We start from the raw sequence: 26,520 nt of genomic DNA, 5'->3' as shown, positions 1-26,520 counted from the left end.
TAGCTGCACTAACTTTGTGATATTGTTATGAAGATTAAATGAGAAAATACTTGTTTAAAAAAAAAAATAGTTCCCAGTGTATGGTCATTGCAATATTCTAAGATAAACAACTCACCTTTCTAGGCGGCTCTCCTAATTTGCTGAAGCAGATCCGCCAAGTGTCATGTTATTCAGATTATGTCCTTTTCAAGTTTTCCAGCCAGTCGTTACTGGTTTGATATTTAATGCTTTATCCTTTAGCATTCCCTTTTTTTGTAAATCTCAGTTAAGTGGCTGTGTGAAACTTGACCTTTTCCTGAACAGTTATCACAGTGCTTGAGGATATGCTTCTTGGGGTCTGGGGTTGCGTTTATGTGCTAAGAGCGCCTCTCTGTGTTCCACTCATGACCTTTCCCACACGAGCTTGAGTAGCAAAGAGCTATGGTCCTTGCCACACTCACTTGTTTAAGACACTGAACCAAACAGTATACAGGCAAAAATATTAAAAGATTTAACTCTATTTTTATTAGTATGCATCTCTATCCTTTCAAATCTCACATTGACCAAAGCATGATTGTCAATGGATCATTCCCTTAATATCCCCTGCATCTCCCTGAATGCCTTTGTCCAAGATTAATACATAGTTGACAATGTTATGCAGTCCTTGAGGTGACATGTTCATCCTGACAGAGGCTGAGATGAGCACTAAGCCCATTACTCCTGCTCAAAGTAGGTTCCTGTAAATGGGGCAGGTGGTGCATGGTAAAGAGAATCCCCTTCCTGGGGACTAGGTGTTGGCAATTGTACAGAGGAGGGCTATGTCTCTGTATTTTAAAAACATAATCAGATTTGCTTTTGTTTTCTGTTGAATTTGTGCAATGAGTTTGCTTCTTTGTGATGTTATTCATTGTTCTCTTTTAAGAGAACATCTACACTCAGTTTCAGAAAGTTGGAGGAGAGAGGGAGGAAGAATGGGTCATTTTGAAGGATGGACTATTTTAAGGCAGTGGGTGGAGCTTGTGGGGAGCCTTCCAGAGCGCTGTGTGTCTGTGCTGGCCCCACTGCAGGAGGGCTGTGATGTACGTTAGGGGATACTCCACGATCTGTGCATGAAGTGGAACATAATGAAAGCCACGTAGAAGAAAAGCATGTAGCTGGAGGCATGAGGAGGCAGGAAACCAAGGAAGGGAGTACAGTCACGTGTTTCTGGAAGGCTGACCATATGAGAGCCATGAAGGGTGCAGACATGATGAAGTCAGCCTCCCCACTTTCCCTAGGCTTCTAATCAGGAGTGGGAATCCAAATGGAAGGAGGAAACGAAAGACCTATGGAAGCATCAAGAAGTGGGACAGAGCTTTAGAAGTGAAGTACCATTAGCAGAGGTCTGGGCTTTGGAGGTTGACTCAGTGGGCTCCAAGTAGAGGGAAAACCATGAGCTAAGCATGTGGAAATGCAATCAGGGGTGGTTTGTTTGACAGAAGTATAAATTATGGTTGAATTTAGGGTGCATTCATAGATCAGAGAAAAGCAAGAAGTAGTGGAGTTGGCTCAAGTTTAGATGAGTGTTGAATTCCTTGTAAAGCATTTGCATTTTTTCCCTAACACTACAGGTGATCACTACAAGGTAATGACTTTTGAAGGGGAGTCAGTTACTGAACACCACAGACAAGAAAGAACCTGTGCAATGAGCAATCCTTGACATTTATCCTTAAATTCACATTTATCCAATATAGAATTGCTTATTTTTAGCCCATTTGCCAGCTCCTTAGACCTGGCTAATGCTCTGAGCCCCAGGTTAAGGTGTAATCTAAAGTCACACCATGGCTCTGCAAGACAGACACAGTTCTTAATGGGTCTTCAGTGAGGGACATCCCAGCTGCTCATTAATCTGCCTGTATCCCAACATAATCCTCAGGTGCCCATCTCACATGGTTGGACAGGCAATTACTTATATCCACAGTAAATTTGCCGTATGACAGTCTCTTAATGTACCACTTCTCTGAATAATTTTCCTCATAAAGAAAGTTTTAACAAGGGTATACAGAAATCACTTGAATATATTTTCCTTTGCCCTGCCTTGAACTGTTTACCACACAACTAGAATTTTCCTCTCCATCTTCTGCTCTCCCTTCTTGTATTAGGGTTCTCCAGAGAAACAGAACCAATAGAAAAAATAGATAGCTCATATTTTATATGTATATATATATTTGGAGAGACAGCGAAAGAGAGAATTCCTTATAAATCTCATATATATATAGAATATATATGATATATATGTATGTAAGTGTATATATATGAGATTTATTATGAGGAATAATCTCATATAATTATGGAGGCTGAGAAGTCCTACAATCTGCCATCTGAAAGCTGCAGACCCAGAAGAGCTGGTGGTGTAATTCAGTCCAAGTCCAACGGCTTGAGAACCAGGGGAACTGATCATATAACTCCCAGTCCACAGACAGGGAAAAATGAGATGAGATGTCCCAGCTCAAGCAGAGAGGCAAGAAAAAGGGCTAAATTCCTCTTTCCTCCACCTTTTTGTTCTATTCAGACCCTCAAGGGATTGGGTGTTACCCACCCACCTTGGGGAGAGCTATCTACTTCATTGAGTCCACTTATTCAGATGTTAATCTCTACTGGAAATACCCTCACACACACACTCAGGAATCATGTTTAATCTGGGCACCCTTTGGCCCAGTCAGATTGATGCATAGAGTTAGACGCATCTCCCTATGCTCCATCAACACCACTCCCAGAAGGTCAGTAAAATGTATTTAGCAAGATAAGTGTGTTTCATACTCAGTTTTGTGTTGCTAATTCACACCACAAACTTTTTTTTTTTTTTTTTTTGAGACGGAGTCTCGCTCTGTCACCCAGGCTGGAGTGCAGTGGCCAGATCTCAGCTCACTGCAAGCTCCGCCTCCCGGGTTTACGCCGTTCTCCTGCCTCAGCCTCCCGAGTAGCTGGGACTACAGGCGCCGCCACCTCACCCGGCTAGTTTTTTGTATTTTTAGTAGAGACGGGGTTTCACCGTGTTAGCCAGGGTGGTCTCGATCTCCTGACCTCGTTATCCACCCGTCTCGGCCTCCCAAAGTGCTGGGATTACAGGCTTGAGCCACCGCGCCCGGCCCACACCACAAACTTGATACTCCTCTCCAAAAATTTTTTTCGTTGTTTTTTACTGTTATTTTTTCTCTTTGGGCCAAGAAAGTGCATTTCTTAGACCTAAAAACAGCTCCAGAAATGATTATTTTGCCAACAGATGAAGGGTAAATGATCCAGGTTTTGTTTCTGTGCACGTCTTGATTGTTTTCAACTGGAGGACAAAGGAAAAGAGCAAACACAGAGCCTATCAGCAAGACCATTTTTCAATTATAAGCAAATTCCCAGGGGCTACTTAGTATGCACTTACCAGAAATCTTAATTTGCTGGAATTTCTGCATATTTCGCCTTTCAGTTCAACATCTCAGAAGATGACCTTGGGAATGCTGCTCTATAACTTTCTAGGAGATTAGGGTACCTTTCTAATGCGAAGCTAAGTAAATAAGACTTCACCACAAGTTAAACCTTAAAGCAAGGACTTTTTTGAAAAAAAAAATCATATTTTTATTCTGCGTAACATTTTATGACTAATATTTATGAAGTGCTTACCAAATGTCAGGTGCTGAACTAAGCATTTTATGGGAATCTTTCTACTATATCTTCAGTCAGTTCTACAAGATATGAGTTTTTGTTATTCTCATCATAGTAAAAGAGGCTGAGGGACATGAACAGACTTGGTTGGGATCACACAGTTAAGTGGCAGAGGGAGAATTCTAGCTGCAGTCCTACCTCCAGAATGACACTCCTAACCATTTTGTGCTTAAGGTATTTACCTGGTTCATCACTCATCCTTAATATGCTGAAATATCAGTTCACTGGATTCCAGAATAACAAGAATCCTCAAATCACCTGAATTTTAATTTCATTAAACAAAGACCAAAATAAAAGTAAAAAAAAGAGATGGAAAGTTGTCACTTTTTCACACTCCTATTTAAACCCCTTTAATCGCTTCCCATCGCAGGTGGAATAAGTTCATCTCCCTAATGCGGTCTACAAAGCGTTGTGCGAACCGACGTCTGCCGGTTTCTTCAGCCTTGGCTTTTACCCATCTCTCCTTGCTCATGAGCTCAAGGTCACACAGATAATGAGTGGCAGAGCCAGGATCCAAACTCAGACAGACTGGCTCCAGGGCCATGCTCGTAACCACCTTGCTAGTTAGATGGATGGATGGACCGACAGATGGACTAATGTGCACATGAATTGATGGACAGAAGGAAGGGAAAAGGTGGGAGGGAGGGAGAAGGGAAGCACCCATAAATGGACGAAGGAAGGGAGGGAAGGAAAAAGAGAGGGAGATGATTTGAAAGAACTCTGCAACATTTCTTTAGAGTTCATACACGACTAATCAAGTTTATTATAGTTTTTGCATCAACATCTTTAGTACCCTTCAGTAAGACTGGGATCCCCATTCACGAAAGAAAATGCATGCATAGGCCAGTGGCTCGTGCCTGTAATCCCAGAACTTTGAGAGGCTGAGGCAGGCAGATCACTTGAGGTCAGGAGTTCAAGACTAGCCTGGCCAACATGGTGAAACCCTGTCTCTATTAAAAAAAATAAATAAATAAATACAAAAATTAACTAGGCTTGGTGGCATGCACCTGTAATCCCAGCACTTGAACCCAGGATGCGGAGGTTGCAGTGAGCCAGATAGTGCCACTGCACTCCAGCCTGGGTGACAGAGCAAGGCTCCATCTCAAAAAACAAGAAAATGCATGCATATACTCATTTAGCCATCCAACAGATGAAATTAAACTAAAGTCCAGGTATGGAGAGGTACCCCCTGCCCAACTTTAGAAGCTGATGGCAGTTAGGTGATTGGTCCAGGATGTCTGCATAAACCAGTTATGTACTTTTTTACCCAGCCAGTAAACCTAGTTACATAAAATGTCAATCCCTATTTCTAGAGGTGATGGGCAGGATATACACAACACTCATTCTGAAAAGCCCACTGAAATCATATTTTTGAAATGTTACAGTTTTATCCTGCCTGCTGGATAGACAGGATATCTGCTCCTAGAGAGCTCATATTCCACCTTTTTAAGTTAACTTTTCATAGAAAGTGTAACTTACATAGAGGTGTTCAAATCCAAAGAGCACACACAGCTCAATGAATTTTCAAACCACCAACTGCCCATGTAACTACTATCTAGATTAAGAAAAGGTATTAAATAACACTCAGAGGCCCTCTTGGGCCATCCTCTCAGTCTCAGTTTCTTCTCACTTCCGAAAGAACAATACCCTGTTTCCATTATCATCAATGAATTTCGCCTGTTTTGACCTTTAAATAAATAGAATCATATCCTATGGTCTCTTTAGTGTGGGGCTCTTCTTGCTCCACATTATGTTTCTTTCAGTTCATTCATGTTATTGTGAAAGTTAATTTGAATGCATTCATATTGTGTGTAGCATTTTTAAAAATAATTTCTTTGTAGTAAGTACACTGCTGTATGAATAAATCATAATTTATTTATCCAGTCTGCTGGATGGACATTTAGATTGTTTCAAGTTTTTGGCTCTAACAAATAGTGCGGCTATGAACATTCATATACATTTCTCTTGGAATGCATATGTATGCATTTCTGTCGGGTTTATATCTTTGGCTAGACTTGCTGTATTATAAAGTAAGAATATTTTAGCTTTAGTAAATACTGCTAAACTGTTTTACAAAGTGGTTGAACAATTTTACACGCCCATCAACAGTGGATTCCATTTGTTCCACATTCTTATCAACACTTACTGTTTTCCATCTTTTATTTTAGCCCTTATGGTGGACGTATGAAAGTAGCTCATTGTTGTTTAAAGCTGCATATTTTTTTCTGTGACTTAAAAAGCTTAGCCCCTTTTCATGTGTTCGTTGGCCACATAGACATCCTATTTTGTGAAGTGCCCATTTACATTTTGCCCATTCTTCTACTGGGTTGTCTGTCTTTTTCTTAGTGACTTATAGCTTATAGGAGTGGTTATGTGTCATAGATACCAGTTCTTTATTAGATAATGTTAAAGTTTTTTCTCTATTCTAAATTTGCCATTTTTATTGTATATTTTGACAAGTTCTTGAGTTTAATATAATAGAATCAAACTGTTTTCTTATGATTAATGATATTTCTGTTTTGTTTAAGAAACTTTTGCCCACCTTAAAATCATGAATATATTCCTATGTTATATGAAAACAACTTTGTTGTTTTTCCTTTTGCATTGAGATCTATAATTCATGCAGAATTGATCTTTGCAGATGGTAGGAGGTAGGGAGTCATAATTCATTTCTTCCAGATGCATATACAACTGGCCCAGTTCAACAAATTGAAATTCCTTTCCACTGCAGTGTCATTTCTGTCATAAATCCAGTGACTGTATATATATGGGTCTCTGGACTCCCTGTTCTGTTCCATTGTTGTTTTTCCATCCATACACCAATATCACACTGTCTTCATTGCTGTCATTTTACAAGTCTTTATATTTGGTCCCAAAAGTTTTCCAAATTTGGCATTTTAGCTAGGTACGGTAATAATTACTTTGTTATTAAAACTACTAACAATTGACATGTATCGAGTGCTAATTTTATCTCAGTTAATATATGAATCACTCTACATTTAATCTTAACAGCAAGCTGATAAGATAGATGCCATTGGTTTTTCCTTTTTTTATTTTTTAATGGGGAGATAGAGGCCTGGAGGAATTTTAAGGTGATCAAGGTCACATTGCTATTAAGTAGTGATGTCAACATTTGCATGCAAGCCAACCTGGCTGCAGAAGCTCTGCTCTTTTATTAACACACCCTGTGTGCCTGGGATGTGGCCTCTGATTACTTTTGCTGAATTGGCTGTCTTTTGGTGCTATGAGTCTGATTTTCAGCCTTAACACTAGTCGGTATTTTTTTTCCTCTCTCCATGTCCTCAAAAAAAGGCCCAAGGGAAGGTGAACAATGAAGCATTGGATAAATTTCATACTATTTTTTAGTATAAATTTTATACTATTTTTAGGATGGCTGAGGATACAAAAGACTATCCAGAGTTCTATTAAACCAGACTTCAGGAGCTGAGAAGAGCTGTGAAAGTTTAAAGCCTCTGATCCCCTGTCCTGAAAGAGCAGGGATGGTAGCTTCTATCTAGGCTGAACTCATAGGCAGTGAAGGAACTTCAAGTTCTTGACCCCACTCTCCTCTTTTCACCTCTCCCACCTACAAAAGGTTCTGAACTTTTAGCATCTCCCCACACAGTACCACCTTCCAAAATCAAACCGTTAAGGAATACCAGGTTTAAAAATAGAAAACTCAAAGTTTTCTAAGTAGGGTAAGATTATTTTTATACAAGTGTATAAATATACATCTGCATCAGAGAATTCATAAATATATTATCCAGATTGACCATAGAACCACAAATAGTTCTACTGTAAGTTTCTGTGCTGTGGATCACCAGGCAGATTTTAATGACTGCTCTAGTAGTTTTTCTATGTTAAATGCCTTTGTGTGTGTATGATGTATTCCCTTTTTCCTGTCATTCATAATTTTACAACAAAATGTCCATTGTGTTAGACCAGTGCGTGTGTCTTTTTCAAAGTGCACCATTTCCAAAGTCTGTTGCAATAGCTCATGAAGTCATGGTAAAAAATATTCATACTTGCCCAGTGCTTCCCAAATCTCTGTTATTTGTGAATGGGTTCAGAGTCTCTCTTAGCCTCACCAAGGTCATAGAAAGGATAAACAGAGCTTTTCAGCATCTGAAAATGTATATTTGTCTTTAGAAAATTTCTGTGAGAACAAAAATGGTATGCATTTTCCTGTGATCTTGTCATTCTATCATTAGTCAAGTAATTTCCTTATGAAATGGTCTGCATTAGGTACGATTAACAAGTTGAGAAAGTGTAAAAACAATTGACAATTTTCTTATGAAAGAAGGAATATATCCTTGCTCATCAAACACTTGCTAAACCTATCAAATACCACTCTAATGTCTTTACACTCTAAATTAAATGTGTAGTCATCCTGTCAATAAAGGAAACAGTAGTTTAGGAACTAAAGTTCAGTGCGGGCAGACTCTCTAAATTCTACAATTTTGGATGGGCTTTGGGGAGTTGAAGATACATTATCTGGTGTATACGTGTATGGAGACTGCTGTAATTTTGGACTTGGCAAGAGCCTTACAAATCAATTAGCCCAACTCATTTACAGGTAGGAAATCTGGAGCCCAGGGAGCTGCAGTGACCTTTGCAAGGTTATGGTCAGCTCTAGAACCATTCCCTGCACTCATTTTTCATTGCTTGTTTGCTACACTGCAGTAATCCTTGTTCTCTGAGAGCCAGTGACAAAACCTGCCTCACCACACATTACCCAGTGCAAAATAGGAATACATCTACTTTGACAGGCAAAGTGGTACATAAATGTACAGCATTCTTATTTTTATTTTTAAAAACATGTATGTTCAGGTTATAGCTGCTTTCAAAGCTGGCTTGCTTATAAGTGAATGAGATATCAGCAAATTAATAGAATCTGTTGTACCCTCAGTCCTGAAAATATCTTAATATTCCAGACTTAAAAAACCATTGTGTTGGATTTTTTAAATAAAGTAAAATCTCATTGTGTTAAAAATAGGGTCATTAAAACAATTTCGTTTTTAAACATCTTACTATTTTTGTCTCATTGAAAGTGTCTCTCTAAATTTCATTTACAAAATATTGTCTGCTAATTTTTTTTCTCAGTAAGTGTTGTTTTCCTTTAAAAACAGTCATAAACCTCACACTTCCTGTTTTTATTTGTTTATTTAAACCTAAGAACTCTATTCTTAGACTGAGGCTGTATCTGCAAGGTGACAAGCTCACGTGTAGAAATGTGTAGCCTGGGAGAGGCTCCACTTGGTAAATGGTGAACATGGCCACCCCATTGGCCCACACTTGCACTGAGCTTGCTGTCTTAGTCACTGTTCCCATTTGATCCTCACAGCGAACTGATGAAGCTTGTATCCACATACACAAAAACCTTTTCACTGTTTCTTTTGTTACCAGTCAAGGACCAAGTTCTTCTTACTTTGTTATTTGCCTGTATCTCCCTGCAAAGGAGGAGTCTTCAAAAATCTTAGAATGATGGCAGGCCAACCCCTTCATATGGAGGTCGGAAACACCAGTGCTGGAGATAGAATGCTGGATTTGATTTCTGGCACTGTCGCTGCTGGTTACTCATCTTCACAGCTCCTCAGTTTTCTCATCTGTGGAACAGGGATGATAATAATAGTACCTTTATCATTATTACACATTCAGAGAGTTCAGACAAAAGTCCTTAAAAGATTACCCCGCACATAGTTACCTCTTCATGTGAAATTTCAGCTTTGGAGTCTGAATACTTCAGTAGGTTTTTGACATAATCATCAAAAATGATTGGTTGACTCTATCCCCTCCTTACCTACGGGACCCTAAAGGCCGTTCACCAGATTCCTCTTTCCTTCCTCATCTCCTAGAATTGTTGGAGTCTTTAAGAAGCTATATAATGTGCTGGGGATGATGATTAAAAATAGTAACTAATAGCCACGATTTACTAAGCCTATGCCATATACTTGATTAAAAATAGTAACTAGCTGTGCATGGTGGCTCATGCCTGTAATCTTAGCACTTTGCAAGGTCAAGGCAGGCAGATCACCTGAGGTCAGGAGTTGGAGACCAGCCTGGCCAACATGGCGACACCCTGTCTCTACTAAGAACACAAAAATTAGCCGGGCATGGGGTCCTGCACCTGTAGCCCCAGCTGTTGGGGAGGAGACAGGAGAATCACTTGAACCCTGGAGGAAGAGGTTGCAGTGAGCCACGATTGCACCTTTGCACCCCAGCCTGGGTGACAGAGCAAGATTTCATCTCAAAAAGAAAAAAAAAAAAAAATAGTAACTAATAACCACCATTTACTAAACCTATGCCAGGTGCTTGATTAAAAATAGTAACTAGGCCAGGCACAGTGGTTCACGCCTGTAATCCCAGCACTTTGGGAGGCCAAGGCGGGCAGATCACCTGAGGTCAGGAGTTCAAGACCTGCCTGACCAATGTGGAGAAACCCCGTCTCTACTAAAAATACAAAATTAGCCAGGTGTGGTGGGACACGCCTGTAATCCCAGCTACTCAGGAGGCTGAGGCGGGGTAATCGCTTGAACCTGGGAGGCAGATGTCCCAGTGAGTTGAGATCACACCATTGCACTCCAGCCTGGGCAACAGGAGCAAAAGTCTGTCTCAAAAAAAAAAATAGTAACTAATAGCCACCGTTTACTAATCCTATGCCATGTGCTAGGCACTTTACTACATACTTTATGTACGTAATCTAACTTGGTGCTTACAAACTTTCTGTGGTCATATATTTCACAGATGAGGAAACAGGTTCAGGGAGCATTTATTTGTCTAAGGTTTTATGGCACGCTAGGGGGCATCACATTTAATTATTTGAATGCAAGTTTGTCTCGCTCTCACCGCTGTAATACCCTGCCTCCTCATTCCTGTGTTTTCTCTGACCTCCAGTGATCTTGAGCACATGTTTTCTTATGCTATTGTCAATGTACTTGCTTGCTTTTTTTTTAATATTAGTAATTTCACATGGCTTAAGCGAATTACATACCAACAAATTGTGTACAAAGAATTATGTACAAAAGAATTCCAATTCCAGTTTGCTGTGGTGATTCCACAGTGTCATCAGGAGCTCCTACTAACTGTCTAGGGTATAGCCCTCATTTTTATGCTGACAAAATGGCTGCAGGAGCTCCAGTCATCCCTCCTGTGTTCCAGACATGAAGAAGTTGAAGTGGAGAGGCAGAGACAAAAGACCACAAGTCAACCAAGTCTTTCCCCTTTTAAAGGTCTTTCCTGGGAACTGTGCCCAACAGTTTCAACTTACCTGTTATTTGGGATTGGGTCATATGATGACTCTTAATCACAAGGGAGGCTGCAAATTGTACTTTTTTAGCTGGGCACATTGTTGTCATGAACAAAACTCAGGTTCTATTAACATGAAACCCAACTTGTGAGTTTCTTGAAATAAATCAAATGCATTCATCCAGTGTGACTTTTCCCCAGTGACTGAGCACCTGAGGAAACCTTTATATGTTGTGGAAGCTGAGAAAGATAAAATACCTTGAGGAAGAAAAAAGAGTTGGTTCAGCAGAAGCTAGGAACCAGGTAGATGATTTCTTGGCTGCTCAACACAGTTGTCGAGAGTGCAGCTTTGCCCAGACCCACGAAAGGAGGAGTAAGGTCCAGAAGGGGAGTGGAACCCTGCTGATTCCAACCTAACTCCACGTAAGCCACGAGTAGTAGGAGGAAAGCAGAGGAATCTCACACAGTAAACATACATAAGCATTCATCGATGAAGCTGCATTTTTGTCAGATTTTACTTCATAAATATTTTCTGTGGATAGAAAAACACTTGTTTCAGATTTGTGTTGGCAGAAGTGCATTGGAGGCAGGGTTAATTGAGAAACAGAATGAGGAAAGCGAGTGAAGCAGAACCATGATGGACTTTGGAGCCAACTCGACCTTGAATCCTAGCACTACTGCTTGCAAACTATGTGACCTTGGACAAGTCTCCAAGCCTTTCTAAATCTCCTATTTATAATCTTAAAAAGAAGTTAGTAATATCTTCCTTTTGTGCCTGACATAATAAGTGACATGAAGTCCGTCATCCTGTGCCCGGTGCGTGGCTGCTGGCCTTGGTACTGCTATCTCATGGCCGAGTGTTCTCAGTCAGCAGGTGCTGGCTACGCACTTGCTGTGATCCACATTGGACTGCAGGTCATGATCTGGGTTTATGTTGAAGGAGGAGTACGGGAGACCTAAGAGAGTGGGTGGAGGAATTCATTTTCAAAGTAGCAACCACAAAGAAATGCAGTGAGCTCTTGATGTCAACTAAGGTAGGAAGTCTGCTGCTGGATCAGCTGACTGTGGGTTTCAGATGCTCATTTGGGGCTAACTAAAAAAAGCTCATGATGGAAGGTGTTATTTATCCAAGTTTTACCTTTCTCACATATAAAATGAGGATGTCCATAAGGCCTGCCTTCGAGGGTTGTTGCAAGAATAGTGCTTGTAGAACCGTTGGCATGTCATATGTACACAACGAATTGTTTAGTTAATTACTAATGATGTCACTTCCCTCCCTCTTTACCCAAGTAAGAGCAGGGCTTGCAAGTCTCAGTTTTGTCTGGCTATCTTAGCTCCACTGATCACATAAAAACTTTTACTAGGGCATAAAGTAGACATATAATCACACTAGATCCAAAAATGATACTGTGATAATATGGATTAATAACAAGTTCTTAGATGGCAAGAGTGTTTTAAGGTACAGCTGAAAATTTGTAAATTTCATTAGCTTTGGTGCTTATGAAAGTGAGACCGACCGCTCATTGCCCAGGGCAGCAAACTGCACAGGCTGCCAGTGTTGATCTTCTGAGTTTCTTAAATAGCTTTGTGTCGCAGGTCAGAACTTCACATTTGCCATCTCTCTGCTAGACTATAACACAGGCTGGGGTGGGATGACTTATATGTTCTTGCTTTTAACTGCTGAAATGTGAACAGGTTGGACTAGGAATTAGTGGGAAAAGAAATCACAGAAAAGCTCACGTTTCTGGGAACAGTAGGCAGGTGCAATATTTATTGTCATCACCACCACTTCCCTCCATATTGGTGTTAACTTTTATCCTGTCCAAAGCACTTTCCCATCAGTTGACTTATTTGATCTGCTTTGAAGCCTAGGGAGAAGGCAGAGGCGATTTCATTTCCTCTTTTTTTTTTTTTTTTTTGAGGTGGAGTTTCGCTTTTGTCACCCAGGCTGGAATGCAGTGGTGTGATCTCGGTTCACTGCAACCTCCACCTCCTGGATTCAAGCGATTCTCCTGTCTCAGCCTCCAGAGTAGCTGGGACTACAGGCGCATGCCACCGTGCCCAGCTAATTTTTGTATTTTTAGTAGAGACAGGATTTCAGCATGTTGGCCACGCTGGTCTCTCAAACTCCTGACCTTAGATAATCCACCCCCCTAGGCCTCCCAAAGTGCTGGGATTATAGGTGTGAGCCACTGTGCCCAGCCCTCCATTTTTTAATTAAGAAAATTGGGGCTTAGAAAGGTGAAGTGACTTGCTCCTGATTGGCCTGGGCTGCTCTTGAACCCAAATCTTCTGTCCCCCAACCCCTGGACTCTTCCTACAGGACTATGCATTGCTCCTGGCCCATGCCCTTACTTTATTCGGAAGAAAACAGCATTACCATATCTTCAAATCAGGTTGTGCCCTTTAGAAGTGGTGAGCTGTGCAAATATACACCATGTTGCTGTTGTTTTAAACTGTGGAGAGGTCTGAAGTTCACTGTATTCATGAAGGTCGAAGAGAGAAGAGGTTGGTGTGTAATAGCTTGGTGGCCGGGTACCCTTGCGTGTGTTTCCGTGAGGCTTGATCAGGGTTTGTTCACTGGGGGCCTGCTCTATGGGATTCTGAGCAGATCCGCTGCTCATCTGCATGGCAGGCACCAGGGCTCTCCCCGAGAACAGAAGGTCTCTGCTGTAAGTCTGCTCCCACCCCTCCCTCCATCCTGTCCTGGACTTCCGGGGCCTGAAACCCCACCATTCTGAGCCTTGAGGATGAATCGACCTTAAAAGATATTCCAACAGCAAATGAAACACCTTATGTTCTCACTCATAAGTGGGAGTTAAACAATGAGAACACATGGACACAGGGAGGGGAACATCACACACTGGGGCTAGCTGGGGGTTGGGGGGCTAAGGGAGAGAGAGCATTAGGACAAATAGTGCATGCAGGGCTTAAAACCTACATGATGGGTTGATGTGCTGCTGTGTGAAAGCCTGAAAGTCATCCAGTCCTCATGCAAACCACCATGTTGCATGTATACCTATGTAACAAACCTGCATGTTCTCTACTTGTATTCCAGAACTTAAAGTAAAATTTAAAAAAAAGGATTCCCAATAAAATAGAAAGACTTTCACTGTATGTAACAGCATATATATTTATTTTTTTAAAACCTTAAGGTGTTGGTTTTGGGGGTCACAAACCCTAATTCCATGGGCTCCACAATATCCTCATCCATAAGACATGAGTGGTAAGAGGAACTGTAAAGATCAAATGAGGTGTAATGTACAGAAGGGCTATAAAAATGTAAGCTTGACTGATGGGATGATGGGAGGGGCTGGGGCGCTGGTCTGAGGAGGAGGAGGAGGAGGAGAGTAGGGACCAGACGTAAAGTTCAGTGTTCAGAGCACTAGGTCTGACCCAAGGAAGCTCTCCTGTGGGGGCTTGAAGGCAATTTTGGCTGACTTTCCGGTTTTGCCCAGGACTGGACCAGTTGCCGCCTTCAAAGCCATTCGGGTTGCTTTGACCTCCAGCCGTCTGTGCCTGGAAATGTAAAACAAATGGTTAATGGCATCAGATGGTTAATGATCTCAAATGTCCCCTGCTTACTGCCATAAGAGAGAAAAGAGCCCCCTGGAGAAATAAGCGTGGATGCTATTTTCAAAGTTGCAATTAATCGTGTATTCAGGAAAACCCATCTTCTGCCAGTTATTCTGATAAGAAAGAGGAAATTGAGGGTGATGGAGGAGCTGTGCCTGAGAGGGCAGTTTGAATAATCTGTATAAGGTCAAGAAAGCAGATATAGGGCTCATAATCAACACAGCAGTTTTGGAGCAAAGCCAAGGGACCATGTCCTGGCATGGGTTAGGGACTGACTGTTGTCAGTCAAAATATGTGCCTAAGGCTAGGTCTGGCCGTCTGACCTTAAGCTTCCAAGTTGTATGGGAACCGTCCTTTGGTTGCTTTTTCAGAAATGCCTTTTCACCATTATTGGCTGAACCAAAGATGTCTCCACTTGTCTCCCTTTGGGGCACCTACCTGTGGTTATGTCCTCGCGTTTCACTGTTTTAAAACTTCTTCCCTTATTTTCCATGTTTCCTCCAGCTAGTGAGACCTGCAACGACTTCCACCCGATGTTCTTCACCCACGACAGATCCTTTGAGGAGTTTTTCTGCATCTGTATCCAGCTCCTGAACAAGACATGGAAGGAAATGAGGGCAACTTCTGAAGACTTCAACAAGGTAATGTGGATCTCGGGTAGAGGCAGGGGATTCCCGTGACGCCAAGGGGACCTGCTGCATGGTCCGTTGTCTGTGTGCAGAAGGCATTTGGCAAGGTGGGGAAATGAGGAAGATTGCAATGACAGTTGCTTCAAGAGTGGAGAAAGACAAACATCCCTGTGGAGACATGAATCTGTGTGCTGGGGATGACCTCATCCCTCTGGGGGTAAGCTTGGAGCAGCTTTGTTCCTTTTGTCTAAGCCGGAGTCACCCGCAGAGAGTTGTTCTTGAGATACATTATCAAGGTGAACGTTTCCTTTCAGAGCATTAGTTTGGGATGCCTTGTCAATATTGCAAGATCTAGCGGGGAAGGGGCCTTCCCTCCACCTGTCCAGGAGACTGGTACACAGCAAATGAGATCAGGAAGACTGCTGCACCTAGTCCAGTGATTTCTTTGTGAATTATGGATGTGTTGTGATCATCTGCCCCGTGCTGTATCAAAAAAATTTTTGTGATCATCTGCCCCGTGCTGTATCAAAAAAATTTTTATTAAAATGAAAGATCTCTTTCAAAGAACTGAGTCATTAAGGTTATATGCAACATTTCTTGGTTTACAGTAAGCATTTGATCCTTTGAACTGAGATGTCCCTTGGTTTTCTATATCATAATGTCTCACTAGAGTGTGACTTTCACATTTCCATTTGTGTGTGAATAACGAGCAGAGGGAAGGGCACTGGCCAACTTAAAGAGAGCAGAAGCACTATCCATGGTTTCATACAGAAGCAAAATCTTTGTCCTTAGATAAAGGCCTGATTAGCAGTAATAACTAATGGCATATTGCAGCCTTTAGTACTTTCAGTTTGCTGCTATAGATGACTCTGAATGTGGTCGGGTTCGTCACCCATGCCCACTCACCCAGCACTAAGGGCTGTGACTAAGAGTCGAAGGGTCTAGGCCTCAGTCATACTGTGGGGCTTTCATGGGCATGTGCTTGTTGCATAACGTAATATCTGAATTTCACCTGCACTTAATATATTTGTTATTTATTGCCTCCCTGTCACCTCCTCCCTGGATATACATCTCATCCTTGTTTCCCACTATATTTCTGGTTTGTGGCATCTTGAACCAACACCAATTGAAAAGAAAGAAAATCAGGAAAAGGACCCCAAGCTTCAGTCAGGTCCTAATCTGACTTTCTTCCTCAGCACAGTGTTCTCACCTGCCATATCATCTCTGTCATCCCAACTATCTGTCCTTTGCATCTTGGTCATCCATTGAATTCATTGAAATAGACCCCAGTAATGCCCTTCTGTGGAGAGCATTGGTCTAGAAGCTGCAATCCAGAGCCGTTGTGTGTCTGAGCAGCTATGCCGGAGGACAGGCACATTTCAAGAAGGAAAGTGGAGAAAAGAAGCCCATTAATTTCTTTATGATTATAACTGCAGCCTCTTAAATGTACTTCACTTGATTATGAGAGACTTTGCAATTCAGGTGCAAATCATCCCTGGGAAAGAGGGAAGGAGGAGCAGGGAGGCCTTTGTTCAATCAAACCAAAAAAAGAGAGTTAAATCAGTAGTCTTTGAAATTGGCTAAGGGACTAAGGCCACTCTGCCCTGGATCATTTCAGCTCTTTCATGTGCTGCTGTGTGAAAGCCATCCAGTCCTCAGCTTTGCGAGCTGGGGACACCTGTTCCTCCAGGAGAGGGAGACCTCACCAGCTGTTACGGATTTGGGCATCAGATGTCTGCTTTCTGAGAGATCTCATTTATCCTGCTTTTCCTGAATTATAAATTCTGCATTTTTGCAGAATAATATCTGCAAATAATAATGTTTCCGATATTATTGTTGTTGATCTAGGCACAGATAAGCTGTGTAGAAAATATGAAAGTTCTGCAGAGGACTGACTCTGGGGATGAGCATTCAGACACTTAAATCCTATAGAAGTTACGGTTTATAACATGAAGCACCAAGAGTTCCTTGTTAGCAAAGGAAGCCAGAGGCCCCAGGCTGGAGGAGGTGGGCACAGCTGGTAGAGGGAGGTGACCATAGCTCTAGGGTCCCTGTGGCTTATGGCCATGTGGTCAGATTGGTGGCAGACATCTTGCCTGTTCAGGGCCCTGGCAGGAGACAGCAAACCCCCAGAGTGTCACTCTGAAACTTCTATCATAATTAGCCTATATAGCTGTGAAATCTCTTCAGTAAGACCTAAGAGCCAGGTTTTGGGTGCAGTTTCTTACTGTAGCTCTCATGCCGTCTTTTTGTGTTGTTTACAGATCATAGATTAATGCTGGGGGTCACACCTCTACTGCCAAGTAGGGATGGCAGTTTATGGCTGAGGACAAACAGCTCCAGGCCCGAGAGCCAGAGGGTCCTGCCTCACATCCAGATAGCCATCAGGCAAGAGCAGATAGCAGAGGAAAATCAGGGATGGGAAGGACAAGGAATTTTAATTTGCTACATTAAATACTTTTGTTGTGTTTGCTTATTTTTTTCCTTTTTCTCAGTACTATGCATGCCGTACTTATGTAACCAGAAAAATGTATCAGGTATTTACATTTCTATCATGTGTATATCACTTTTCTGTTGCTGATATAGCAAATTACCATAAATTTAGAAGCTTAGACAATGCAAATTTATCTTACAGTTCATAGTTCAGAAGTCAACAGTGGATTTCACTGGGCTAAAATCAAGGCAGCAGCGGAGCTGTTTCTTTCCAGAGGCTCTAGGAGAAAATTTGTTTCCTTGCTTTTTTCACTTTCCGGTGGTCACCTGCATTCCTTGGCTTATGTCCTTGTTGTCCATCTTCAAAGCCAGCAAGGACAGCTTGAGTCCTTCTCACATGCCATCCCATCACCCTGATCCCTCTTCTGCCTTGGTCTTCCAAACCTTTAAGGACCTCGTGATTACAATGGGTGACCTGGATAATCCGGCATCATCTTCGCATCTTAAAGTTGACTGATAGTAACCTTAATTCTATCTGCAACCCCAATCCCCTGTGCTGCAGAAGGTAACGTATTTGCAGGTTCTGAGGATCGGAACACAGGCACCAATGGGAAGCTATTATTCTGCCTGCTCCAGTGTGTATTTGATTTGCAGCTATATTAGATTTTTAGATGTGTAGATCAGTTTAAATTAATGAAACACGGAGAGACGAGCCTTTCGTTTGTTTTTCTTTTTGCTGGTAGACATAATACCTGTCACAGAGTTCTGCTAGTGGCAACTCAGATACAGATATAATTATGTCCCTTTTCTTTTATGGCCCTGTTCTGCCTCCGCTAGCCTTTTTAAAAAGGAAGCCCCTGTGTGACAGCCTCTAGTTCATTTTGAAGACTGCCTTTCTGATTTTTTTCCTGCTGCCCATCTATCAGCCACTGTTCTGCTTTACCTGATAATAAATTGGAGAAGAGAGAAGAGCTGAAAGTTAAATCAGTTCACTTTTCTTCTTGTTATTAACTTGGTAGCAGAGGAGATTGAATTTAGGAACAAATGTGGGTTGTGAATTACTGGTGGATTTAATGTTTTTTTCTTATTCCCTGACTGTCCACATTCAAATTCAGAAATATCTTTAAAAAGCCCAACATGAAACATAATTTCTTTTCAACTTTCTTGGACACCATCTCAGGCTCTTGCCACTGGAAACAGAGCGTGGAAGGTGGATTTATTTGTCAACCCTGAGACCCAGGGCTCTGTGAGCAGGACTTAGCTATCTGCCTTCTTTAGCTCCTCACTGGAGAAGCAGTGCCCCTCAATTTAAAATTTTGATTTGCCCAACAAACTACGCTGGATTCTATCAGAGGCAGGAATAGCTTCTGCAGCCCGCCTTGCTTGGGACACCAGTTTATAGATATCTAGTGCTTGGTAGTTAATGCCACTGCTGGAAGAGGGTGTTTGGAAAAGCAGCTGTCGTCTGCTCTTCCGGGCTTGGGAAGCAGCAGATGGAATGTTTTTTATTTATATAAGAGAAGTAGAATTGGAGAGTGATTAAAATATTTATGCTTTGAAAAGTACTTTCTTTCAGTTTCTCAATATAGCACTCTGCAGAATAATCCATTGATTCAGGCCATTGAGTTTGTGTTCTATGTTTTTGTCTTTTATTACCAATATTTTAGAGCATGCATTATTCATTTTTATGGGCATTAGAGAAGAGCTAAACTGCAGCTGGATACCTCAGCACACAAGTAGCCCCATAATCATTTCATTGAAATCCTCATTTTTGAGTGGGGTTAAGAAAGGGGACACAAGTAACTTGGATATTTTAGGTATGGGAATCTCATTTAAAGCATGTGTGGCTAACTACTCCACTGTAAAAAAAAAAAAAAAATCTAATGAGAATATACACTTTAAAATATATGTCTGTGTGTAGCACTGTTTCTCACCTTTAACTGTACGCTGGAATCACCTGCGGGCTTTTGAAAACCCTGTTATCCCACTGGCCAACCGCACCACGGATTAATTAAATCATCGGAGGGGGAAACCTATGAATGAGTATTTTCATTAAGGTAGATTTGACCATTAAAGGTGATTTATGTTAATAGACCCCACATCACTGACATATGTTGACACTTATCACAAGCTACTGTAAATTTCGTGCATTGATGGAGTAGGATGCTTGTTGACCTGTGTGACCCAGGTTTTCATCCTGAGTCTGCTATTCCAGAGTTCTGTCTGAGAATCTAAAAATAATAATAGTTTTTAAAAGGATCTATCACCCTCTCTTTTGGTGGGGTGATAATAAATTGAAGTAATTAGTGTAAAAGTGCTTTGAGGTTGCAGTGAGCCAAGATCACGCCACTGCACTCCAGCCTGGGTGACAGAGAGAGACTCTGTCTCAAAAAAAAAAAAAAAAGGCGGGGGGGGGGGGCTTGGAGGAAGTAAAAATGGCATATGTAGTTGTGGAGTGTACTGAAAAAAGTAAAGCCTTTCTATGAAAAAAGGAGTAAATTGCCCTTTTCACAAACAGACATTTTTTGGCTATGTTAAAAAAAAAAGTAAGCTATGAATTTCACACTAAATTCTGAACTGAATTAATAACCCATGTAACTGACAAAAATAGGCTTTAAGCTGAAATTTTCATGGATTTTGGAAGTGTCTTCCTCCAAACAACTTTACTGGGTGCCTTGGTTTCCTTGTGAAACACACGGTAGCAGTCTAAAAATCAGCAGGTCCCATGATTTTCACATATTTAATGGCTGATGAGAATTAAGTCCTCCCCAACAATTACTAGTTGCCCAGATCTCTTCACTGATGATTGAGCCCTTTTAGAAACCATCAAAATATTTGTTCCTAGCATTGGTGTTACTTTAGACGCTATCAAAATCGACATTATAAGCCAAGATCAGATGATTGTGCCACACTTTCAGATTACCAAAATGGAAGAAACTAATTTGAAAAATGAAATCATTCTAGAGTAAAAGCGCTATTTTGAAACTTTATCCAGCAGCATAATAAACTAAGCGCACACAATAGAGCTTAGAATCTCAGGCTTGCAGATGAAAAACCACCCCTTAAAATAGCCGAGACTGTGCATAGGGAGAACCCAGGCCCATGAAACAAAGCTGCAGCTGCCCTTGGCCAGGCTGTGAGCTTCATCTGAGTCAATGGGAGAAAATCTCAATTAGGAAGAATGGCAGGACAGAAGGAAACATCCTGAGAAATCCCCTATGAAGATTATTCATAGGAAATAGCCACCAGCTAGTCACATCTAGTGGATTATAGTGTGGGATAGAAAAGGGATTGTGTTTAAAACCTTAAAGGCAGCTAACACATGAATAAAAAAGGGAAATGTGTTTGCTTCTCAAACTGTTTGCAGCTTACTGACTTTCTGTGCATGCTTTTCAGGGGACAATTATATATTCAGGAGTCCCCTTATTAGGACAGTTCAACTTCATAGTGGTGCAGACGGCGCTCTGTTGGTTAGCTGGGCTGGCCTAGGGAATGAAAGGTGGTCTGTAACTCTCATCATGAATAAACATGAGTCTCCTCATTTGCATGAGGCAGGTGACTGTAAAATATCTTGGAGCAAGCTGTGAAAGGAAGCTTTGTGCATCCATGCCCAGGGGAAGCTGGGAGGACTCAGCGTTGTTTATCTTCATTAGAATTCCATCTAGTGCTGCTGTTATTGATCTGAACTGGGCCTGATGTGGCTAATAAAGTAGGTGTATGTTTTAATTGAAACATGAATATTTGAGTAGAGGAGAAGTCTTAAAGAGACCTAATGTCATACAATGAGGTTTTCCATTTTTCAACTGTCTAGGCCATTAACAAGCTTTTTTTTTCAAAAGGCTTCTGATGTTTCACAAAGGTCTTAGGCTTGCCACACAGGCAGTGGAACCTCCTCTAGAAGCAAATGCGTTATATGAACAGATTTAATCGTTATTTCTTTGGCATTCCCTGTTGAATAAGTAGCAGAGAGTTTCATACGTGTGTCTGCTTTTAACCTATTCGCGTAAGATAGTGTTACCTATTTCCATGGAGTTTGCCACTTTCTGTTGGACGCAATCAAGATGTGTCCTCTCCAGTCCTCATCAAGGTCAGTTATACTATCCAGAGACAGCAGAAAGACTGGGAAAGTGACTTTGGTAACTTACGTTTTTCAACAAGTGTCTGTTCAAATAGACCCCATTGCCATGCATAAACAGATACGTATTAGTGACAGGTAACATGACTCTGGCCAAGTCAGGGAAGCACTGTGGTATAGAGCAATATTTCTCGTTCTCCTTTGCATTATCACCCCGCTAGAGAGCTCTTACAGGTATTTTTCCCCAATCACCCTCCCCCGAAATTGTAATTACAGATATATTGTATATCTCTTTGTGTATGTACGTATAACTGTGCCTTCTATGTAAAAAGAGTAAGATTTGCTCCTCCAGGAACCATTTTTGTGCCCTCCCTGAGGATGATGTCCCCACACCCTCATCAAGAATGCATGGTGCAAAGGCAAGAACCAAGGCTGAATTAGCAGGAGGATCTGGTGGCAGTCCCAGTTGGCCCCTCACCAGCAGTGTGACCTTGATCTTGTCCTTTAACCACCAAATCCCTTCTCACCTGTAAACTGGTAGTGGCAGTAGTAATAAATAATACTTCCCAGAGTCACTGGGGATTAAGCTGTCATTAGGTTTGCTTTGCAAATTGCCCTATACAAATAGGAGGTGCTAATCTCAATAGGCAAAACCTAAAGTGGCAGTAATTTGCACTTGGTCGTGCAGTGTAATTGAGCTGCCTTGATTTCCCCAGATAGTTTGTTCAAATATCCGTAAATACAGATTGTTTTATACCTCTGTATGGGGGTGCATTGAACTTTAGTTTGGCCATAGAGGGGATTTTGACCACTGTGGTCACTCCTCCCCAGCCCAGCCACAAACAAATATACGGCAGGTGAGGCAGGGGACTAGGGACAGTATGTAAAAATGCCAAGGGCCTCCCTTCCAGCTGGGTAACCTTGTGCAAGGGACTCGGTTCTGTCGGCTTCAGATTCCTCAGTGTGAGATATGAATAGGAAATTACCCACAGCTAGGATGGCTGTGCACCCTGATGGCATCAGGCAGATAAACTGGCAGGCTCAGCACTGGCCTGGAGCCAACAACAGTCCACAGTAATGGAGAGCTGGGAGAAGACCGGGTGACACGGGATTCCAAATGCGTCTGAAAAGGAAAAGGATGCTCATGGCAACACGGACAGCAAACATCTTCAGGAAAGGTGGACAAGCTGCTCCCTCAAGTTTAGTGATTAACTTAGTAGTGACTCTTTTTTTTTGTTTTTGTATTTTTTGAAGACAGAGTCTTGCTCTTGTCACCCTGGCTGGAGTGCCATGGCACAATCTCAGCTCACTGCATCCTCTGCATCCCGAATTCAAGTGATTCTCCTGCCTCAGCCTCCCGAGTAGCTGAGATTAGAGGCTCCTGCCATGAGACCTGGTTAATTTTTGCAATTTTATTACAGATGGGGTTTCACCATGTTGGCCAGGCTGGTCTTGAACTCCTGACCTCAGGTGATTCACCTTCCTTGGCCTCCTGAAGTGCTGGGATTACAGGCGTGAGCCACCGTGCCCAGCCAGTAGTGACTTAACTTCCAAGTGTGCTGCCGTGATGGTCTCAGCTGCATGGGGTCCATGGCAGCTTTTATGAAGAACATAGAGAAGACCTCAGAGGGTGACCCATTTTCAGGGACTGTCCTGGGGTTGTGCACTGTACCCTGCATCTCCCAACCCTCTACCCGCTGAAGTTACAGCCCTGGCAGCATCTCTTTATAAGGAAGGAGAATGCAAGGAATCTTGAGTCATCCAGGAAGAGTTGGATGTTGTTGACCCTGTTCATGTAATTTATTTTTTCTTTCTTTCTTTCTTTCTTTCTTTCTTTCTTTCTTTCTTTCTTTCTTTCTTTCTTTGTCTCTCTCTCTCTCTTTTTCTTTTCTTTCTTTTCTTTCTTTCTCTTTTTTTTGAGACAGAGCCTTCCTCTGTCGCCAGGCTGGAGTGCAGTGACGCAGTCTCGGCTCACCACACGCTCCAACTCCCTGGTTCAAGCGATTCTTCTGCCTCAGCCTCCCGAGTAGCTGGGATTACAGGCATGCACCACCATGCCCAGCTAATTTTTATATTTTTAGTAGAGACAGGGTTTCACCTTGTTGGCCAGAATGGTCTCGGTATCCTGATCTCATGATCCGCCTGCCTCAGCCTCCCAAGGTGCTGGGATTACAAGCATGAGCCACTGCTCCCAGCCCATGTAATTTTCATAAAAATGGTTAAACAAACGATTTAAAACCTGCTTAAATAAAGGTTGACTGCTGTCTTTAGCTGAAGACATTTTTAATATGTTTTGCTTTCTGGACATTTTCTATAACAGGAGCATTTATAAAAATGGTTTTGACCAAGAGTAAATCTCACAGTTTTGAATAAGCCTGACAGTAGTAAATATACTTCGTGGGTGTTCCTTTGTGTTCAAGATTTTGCATAAAGTGCTTTTCATTTCTGAAGTCTTACTAGAGCCAGTGTATCTTTCTTTGCATGTGCTAACTGGAGATTTGCCAAATAGGAGGAGAAAATAATTGATTGGTTCTTCTGCTGGACAGTAGTGAGATATATCAGTTCCTTGGTTCAATTTCTGACCATCCCTGGGCATGAGAATAATGATGACTTTAAGTTAACTGCTTTCCATAACTCTGTTCAGTGACTTCTGAAACTTCTTTCCTTTTTATTAATATACATTGGGGCTGTGTAGGAGTTGTTAACTGGTTTCCATGACCTGAATTCCAGATTCCATTATGGCTTATATGAAAGGTTTGATAATGGCACAGAAACCATTTTATTAGTATATGTCCAATTAAAAGGAAATTACCTACATTTTAAGTAAGGCATGATGAGATTTAGGCATTTTAAATTAAAGGGCAAGTAGGAAGCAGAGTTGGATAGCTAAGAAGGGTACCATTAGGTGGGAATCTCTCATGAAATACAGGTCCTCATTGATTTAAAAGAAAATATTTATCTCATAATTGCAATGTAAGTGGTGTTACATGGGAGGTTGAGAGCACATTTCTAAAAAGAGATGAGTCTCCTAAGGCAGAACAGAAGAGCACATAGGTGCTGTCATATAGGTGCCCCGCTGTTGCCAACTGAGGGTACCAGATGTTGTGATTAATGGAGGATTGAGGGCAACAGGGGGCCCTAGACAAGATAAACCAAGCAGTCGGAATAAGAGAGTGGGATTGGAAGCTATTTGCAAAGACTCCAAAACAAGAGCTAGAAGAAGTTAGGAGATTCTAAGTGAGATTTTCAAATGTTTTCTGCAGAATACCAGATCTAGGTGCTTGGTAGTTAAAATATATATTTAATGACTAAATCATTAGACATGCATATTCAACTTCATATGCATATTCAACCTCTAATTTACATTGCTTATATGTCTGTGCAAATTTTTCAGAATTGTGCTCTTTTATCTGAGCAACAGTGACTTATAGGTCAAGATTATCTGCCTTCATTTTTCAAAGTAGGAGCTGAACACTGATCTACCTTGTTCAACCTACACACTGACCCTCCTGCTCTGTCACCAGTCATAGAGCCAAGTCATTGAGTCAAACAAGGCCGAAGCAAGGACAGAAGTTGAGAGGCCAGAAGAGGGTATCAGAGTAAGTCTACATTTGGCAGTGGTTCCCTCCCCTCCCCTTCTTTCCCTACCCTTCCCTACCCTTCCCTTCCTTCTTTTCTTTCTTGTTTTTGAGACGTTGTCTCATTATTTTGCCCATGCTCATCTCAAACTCCTCACCTCACACAATCCTCCAACCCCAGCCTCCCGAGTACCTGGGATTAAAGGTGTGAGCTACCACTCCCAGCATTCCAGCACCTTTTTGGCAGTTATCACAGGGAGAAAATTTTACATTAAAACTTGAATTTGAGAGATGATAATGCCAAACCGAATTTCTTCTTCTCCTCGCCTCCTTCTTCCCTTTATTTTCTGATTTTTATGTGTTTTCTTCCTATTCTGGTAAAGTTAAAAATAATGGATGCTCAGGCCAACTGTGTAGGAGGAAGTCATTTAGGCAGGTAATCAGCTCAGATATCAATCAGACCACTGTCTTCCTTAGGAAAGTGCTCAAGCCTGCAGCTATCACTTTTGGCAATAACTCACTCAGATGCCCCTGAGGTATCCCTCTTGCTGTGTCCCTAGGAATACCCATACCCTAGAACTCATCTCAGTGAACTGCAGTTGTCTAACTGTCAGGCTTCCTAAGAGCAGAGTCTTGCTCTTTCTGTATTCTGAGTATCTAGCACCATGCCTAGGATCTAGAAGGTACTCAAAGTTGCTGTCTCACCACCATCATACATACAGCACAGCCACATCAGCATTCCACATCTTGGTTAATGGGGTCACTATCCAACTTACTCTTCAAACGCTATTCATTCTTTCAACAGATATTTATTTGTGTCTACAACACAGTGTTTGTGGTAGACACTGGGAATACAGATGTCAGCAAGACAGGATGGTTCCTGCTGTCGTAGAGCTGGCAGTCTAGTAAGTTTCTACTTAGAAATTTATGGGCTAGTCCCTCTTTGTGAAACTGATTAGTGGCCGAAGTCAGTACAATCACCACATGGTCCTTTACGTTTTCGTCATTGCCTCAGTTTCTGTCTTCCTCTTCTCTCACCCCAATGTGATAGATTGAATGGCTGGTCACAGTTCTTCTCTGCTTCATGGTAGTAACATACTTCCACATCCTTGCCATGACCTCATGATGAGTGAAGTGTATTTCCTCCACCCTTTGACTTTTGTCTTGGCCAAGTGAACTTGCTTGGGCCAGTGGGATGTGCATGGATGTGAAATGAGCAGGAGCTTGACTGTTGCTCAAGTGATTGAGCTAAGCTTTTGCACTTCTGCCATCATCATGAGAACTACATACCCCTGGTAGCTACTGCTCCTTC

The 26,520-nt window shown here is 41.8% G+C and overlaps 1 protein-coding gene across 7 annotated transcripts in view; it reads left to right on the top strand.

Annotated features, from left to right (window-relative positions):
* ELMO1 (engulfment and cell motility 1) overlaps positions 1-26,520 on the top strand; it is a 586,094-nt gene that overhangs the window by 409,206 nt on the left and 150,368 nt on the right. For all 7 annotated transcript variants that reach the window (XM_033193626.1, XM_033193625.1, XM_033193622.1 and 4 more), the window contains one exon: positions 14,998-15,134. In XM_033193626.1, the coding sequence (XP_033049517.1) occupies positions 14,998-15,134 (137 nt within the window). The remainder of the gene's footprint in view (positions 1-14,997; positions 15,135-26,520) is intronic.

Source organism: Trachypithecus francoisi, unplaced genomic scaffold (assembly GCF_009764315.1).
Source record: "Trachypithecus francoisi isolate TF-2019V2 unplaced genomic scaffold, Tfra_2.0 Lachesis_group4, whole genome shotgun sequence".
Classification (NCBI taxonomy): Eukaryota; Metazoa; Chordata; class Mammalia; order Primates; family Cercopithecidae; genus Trachypithecus; species Trachypithecus francoisi.
The sequence above is the reverse complement of the archived record's forward strand: the minus strand, read 5'-3'. Positions and strand labels throughout refer to the sequence as shown.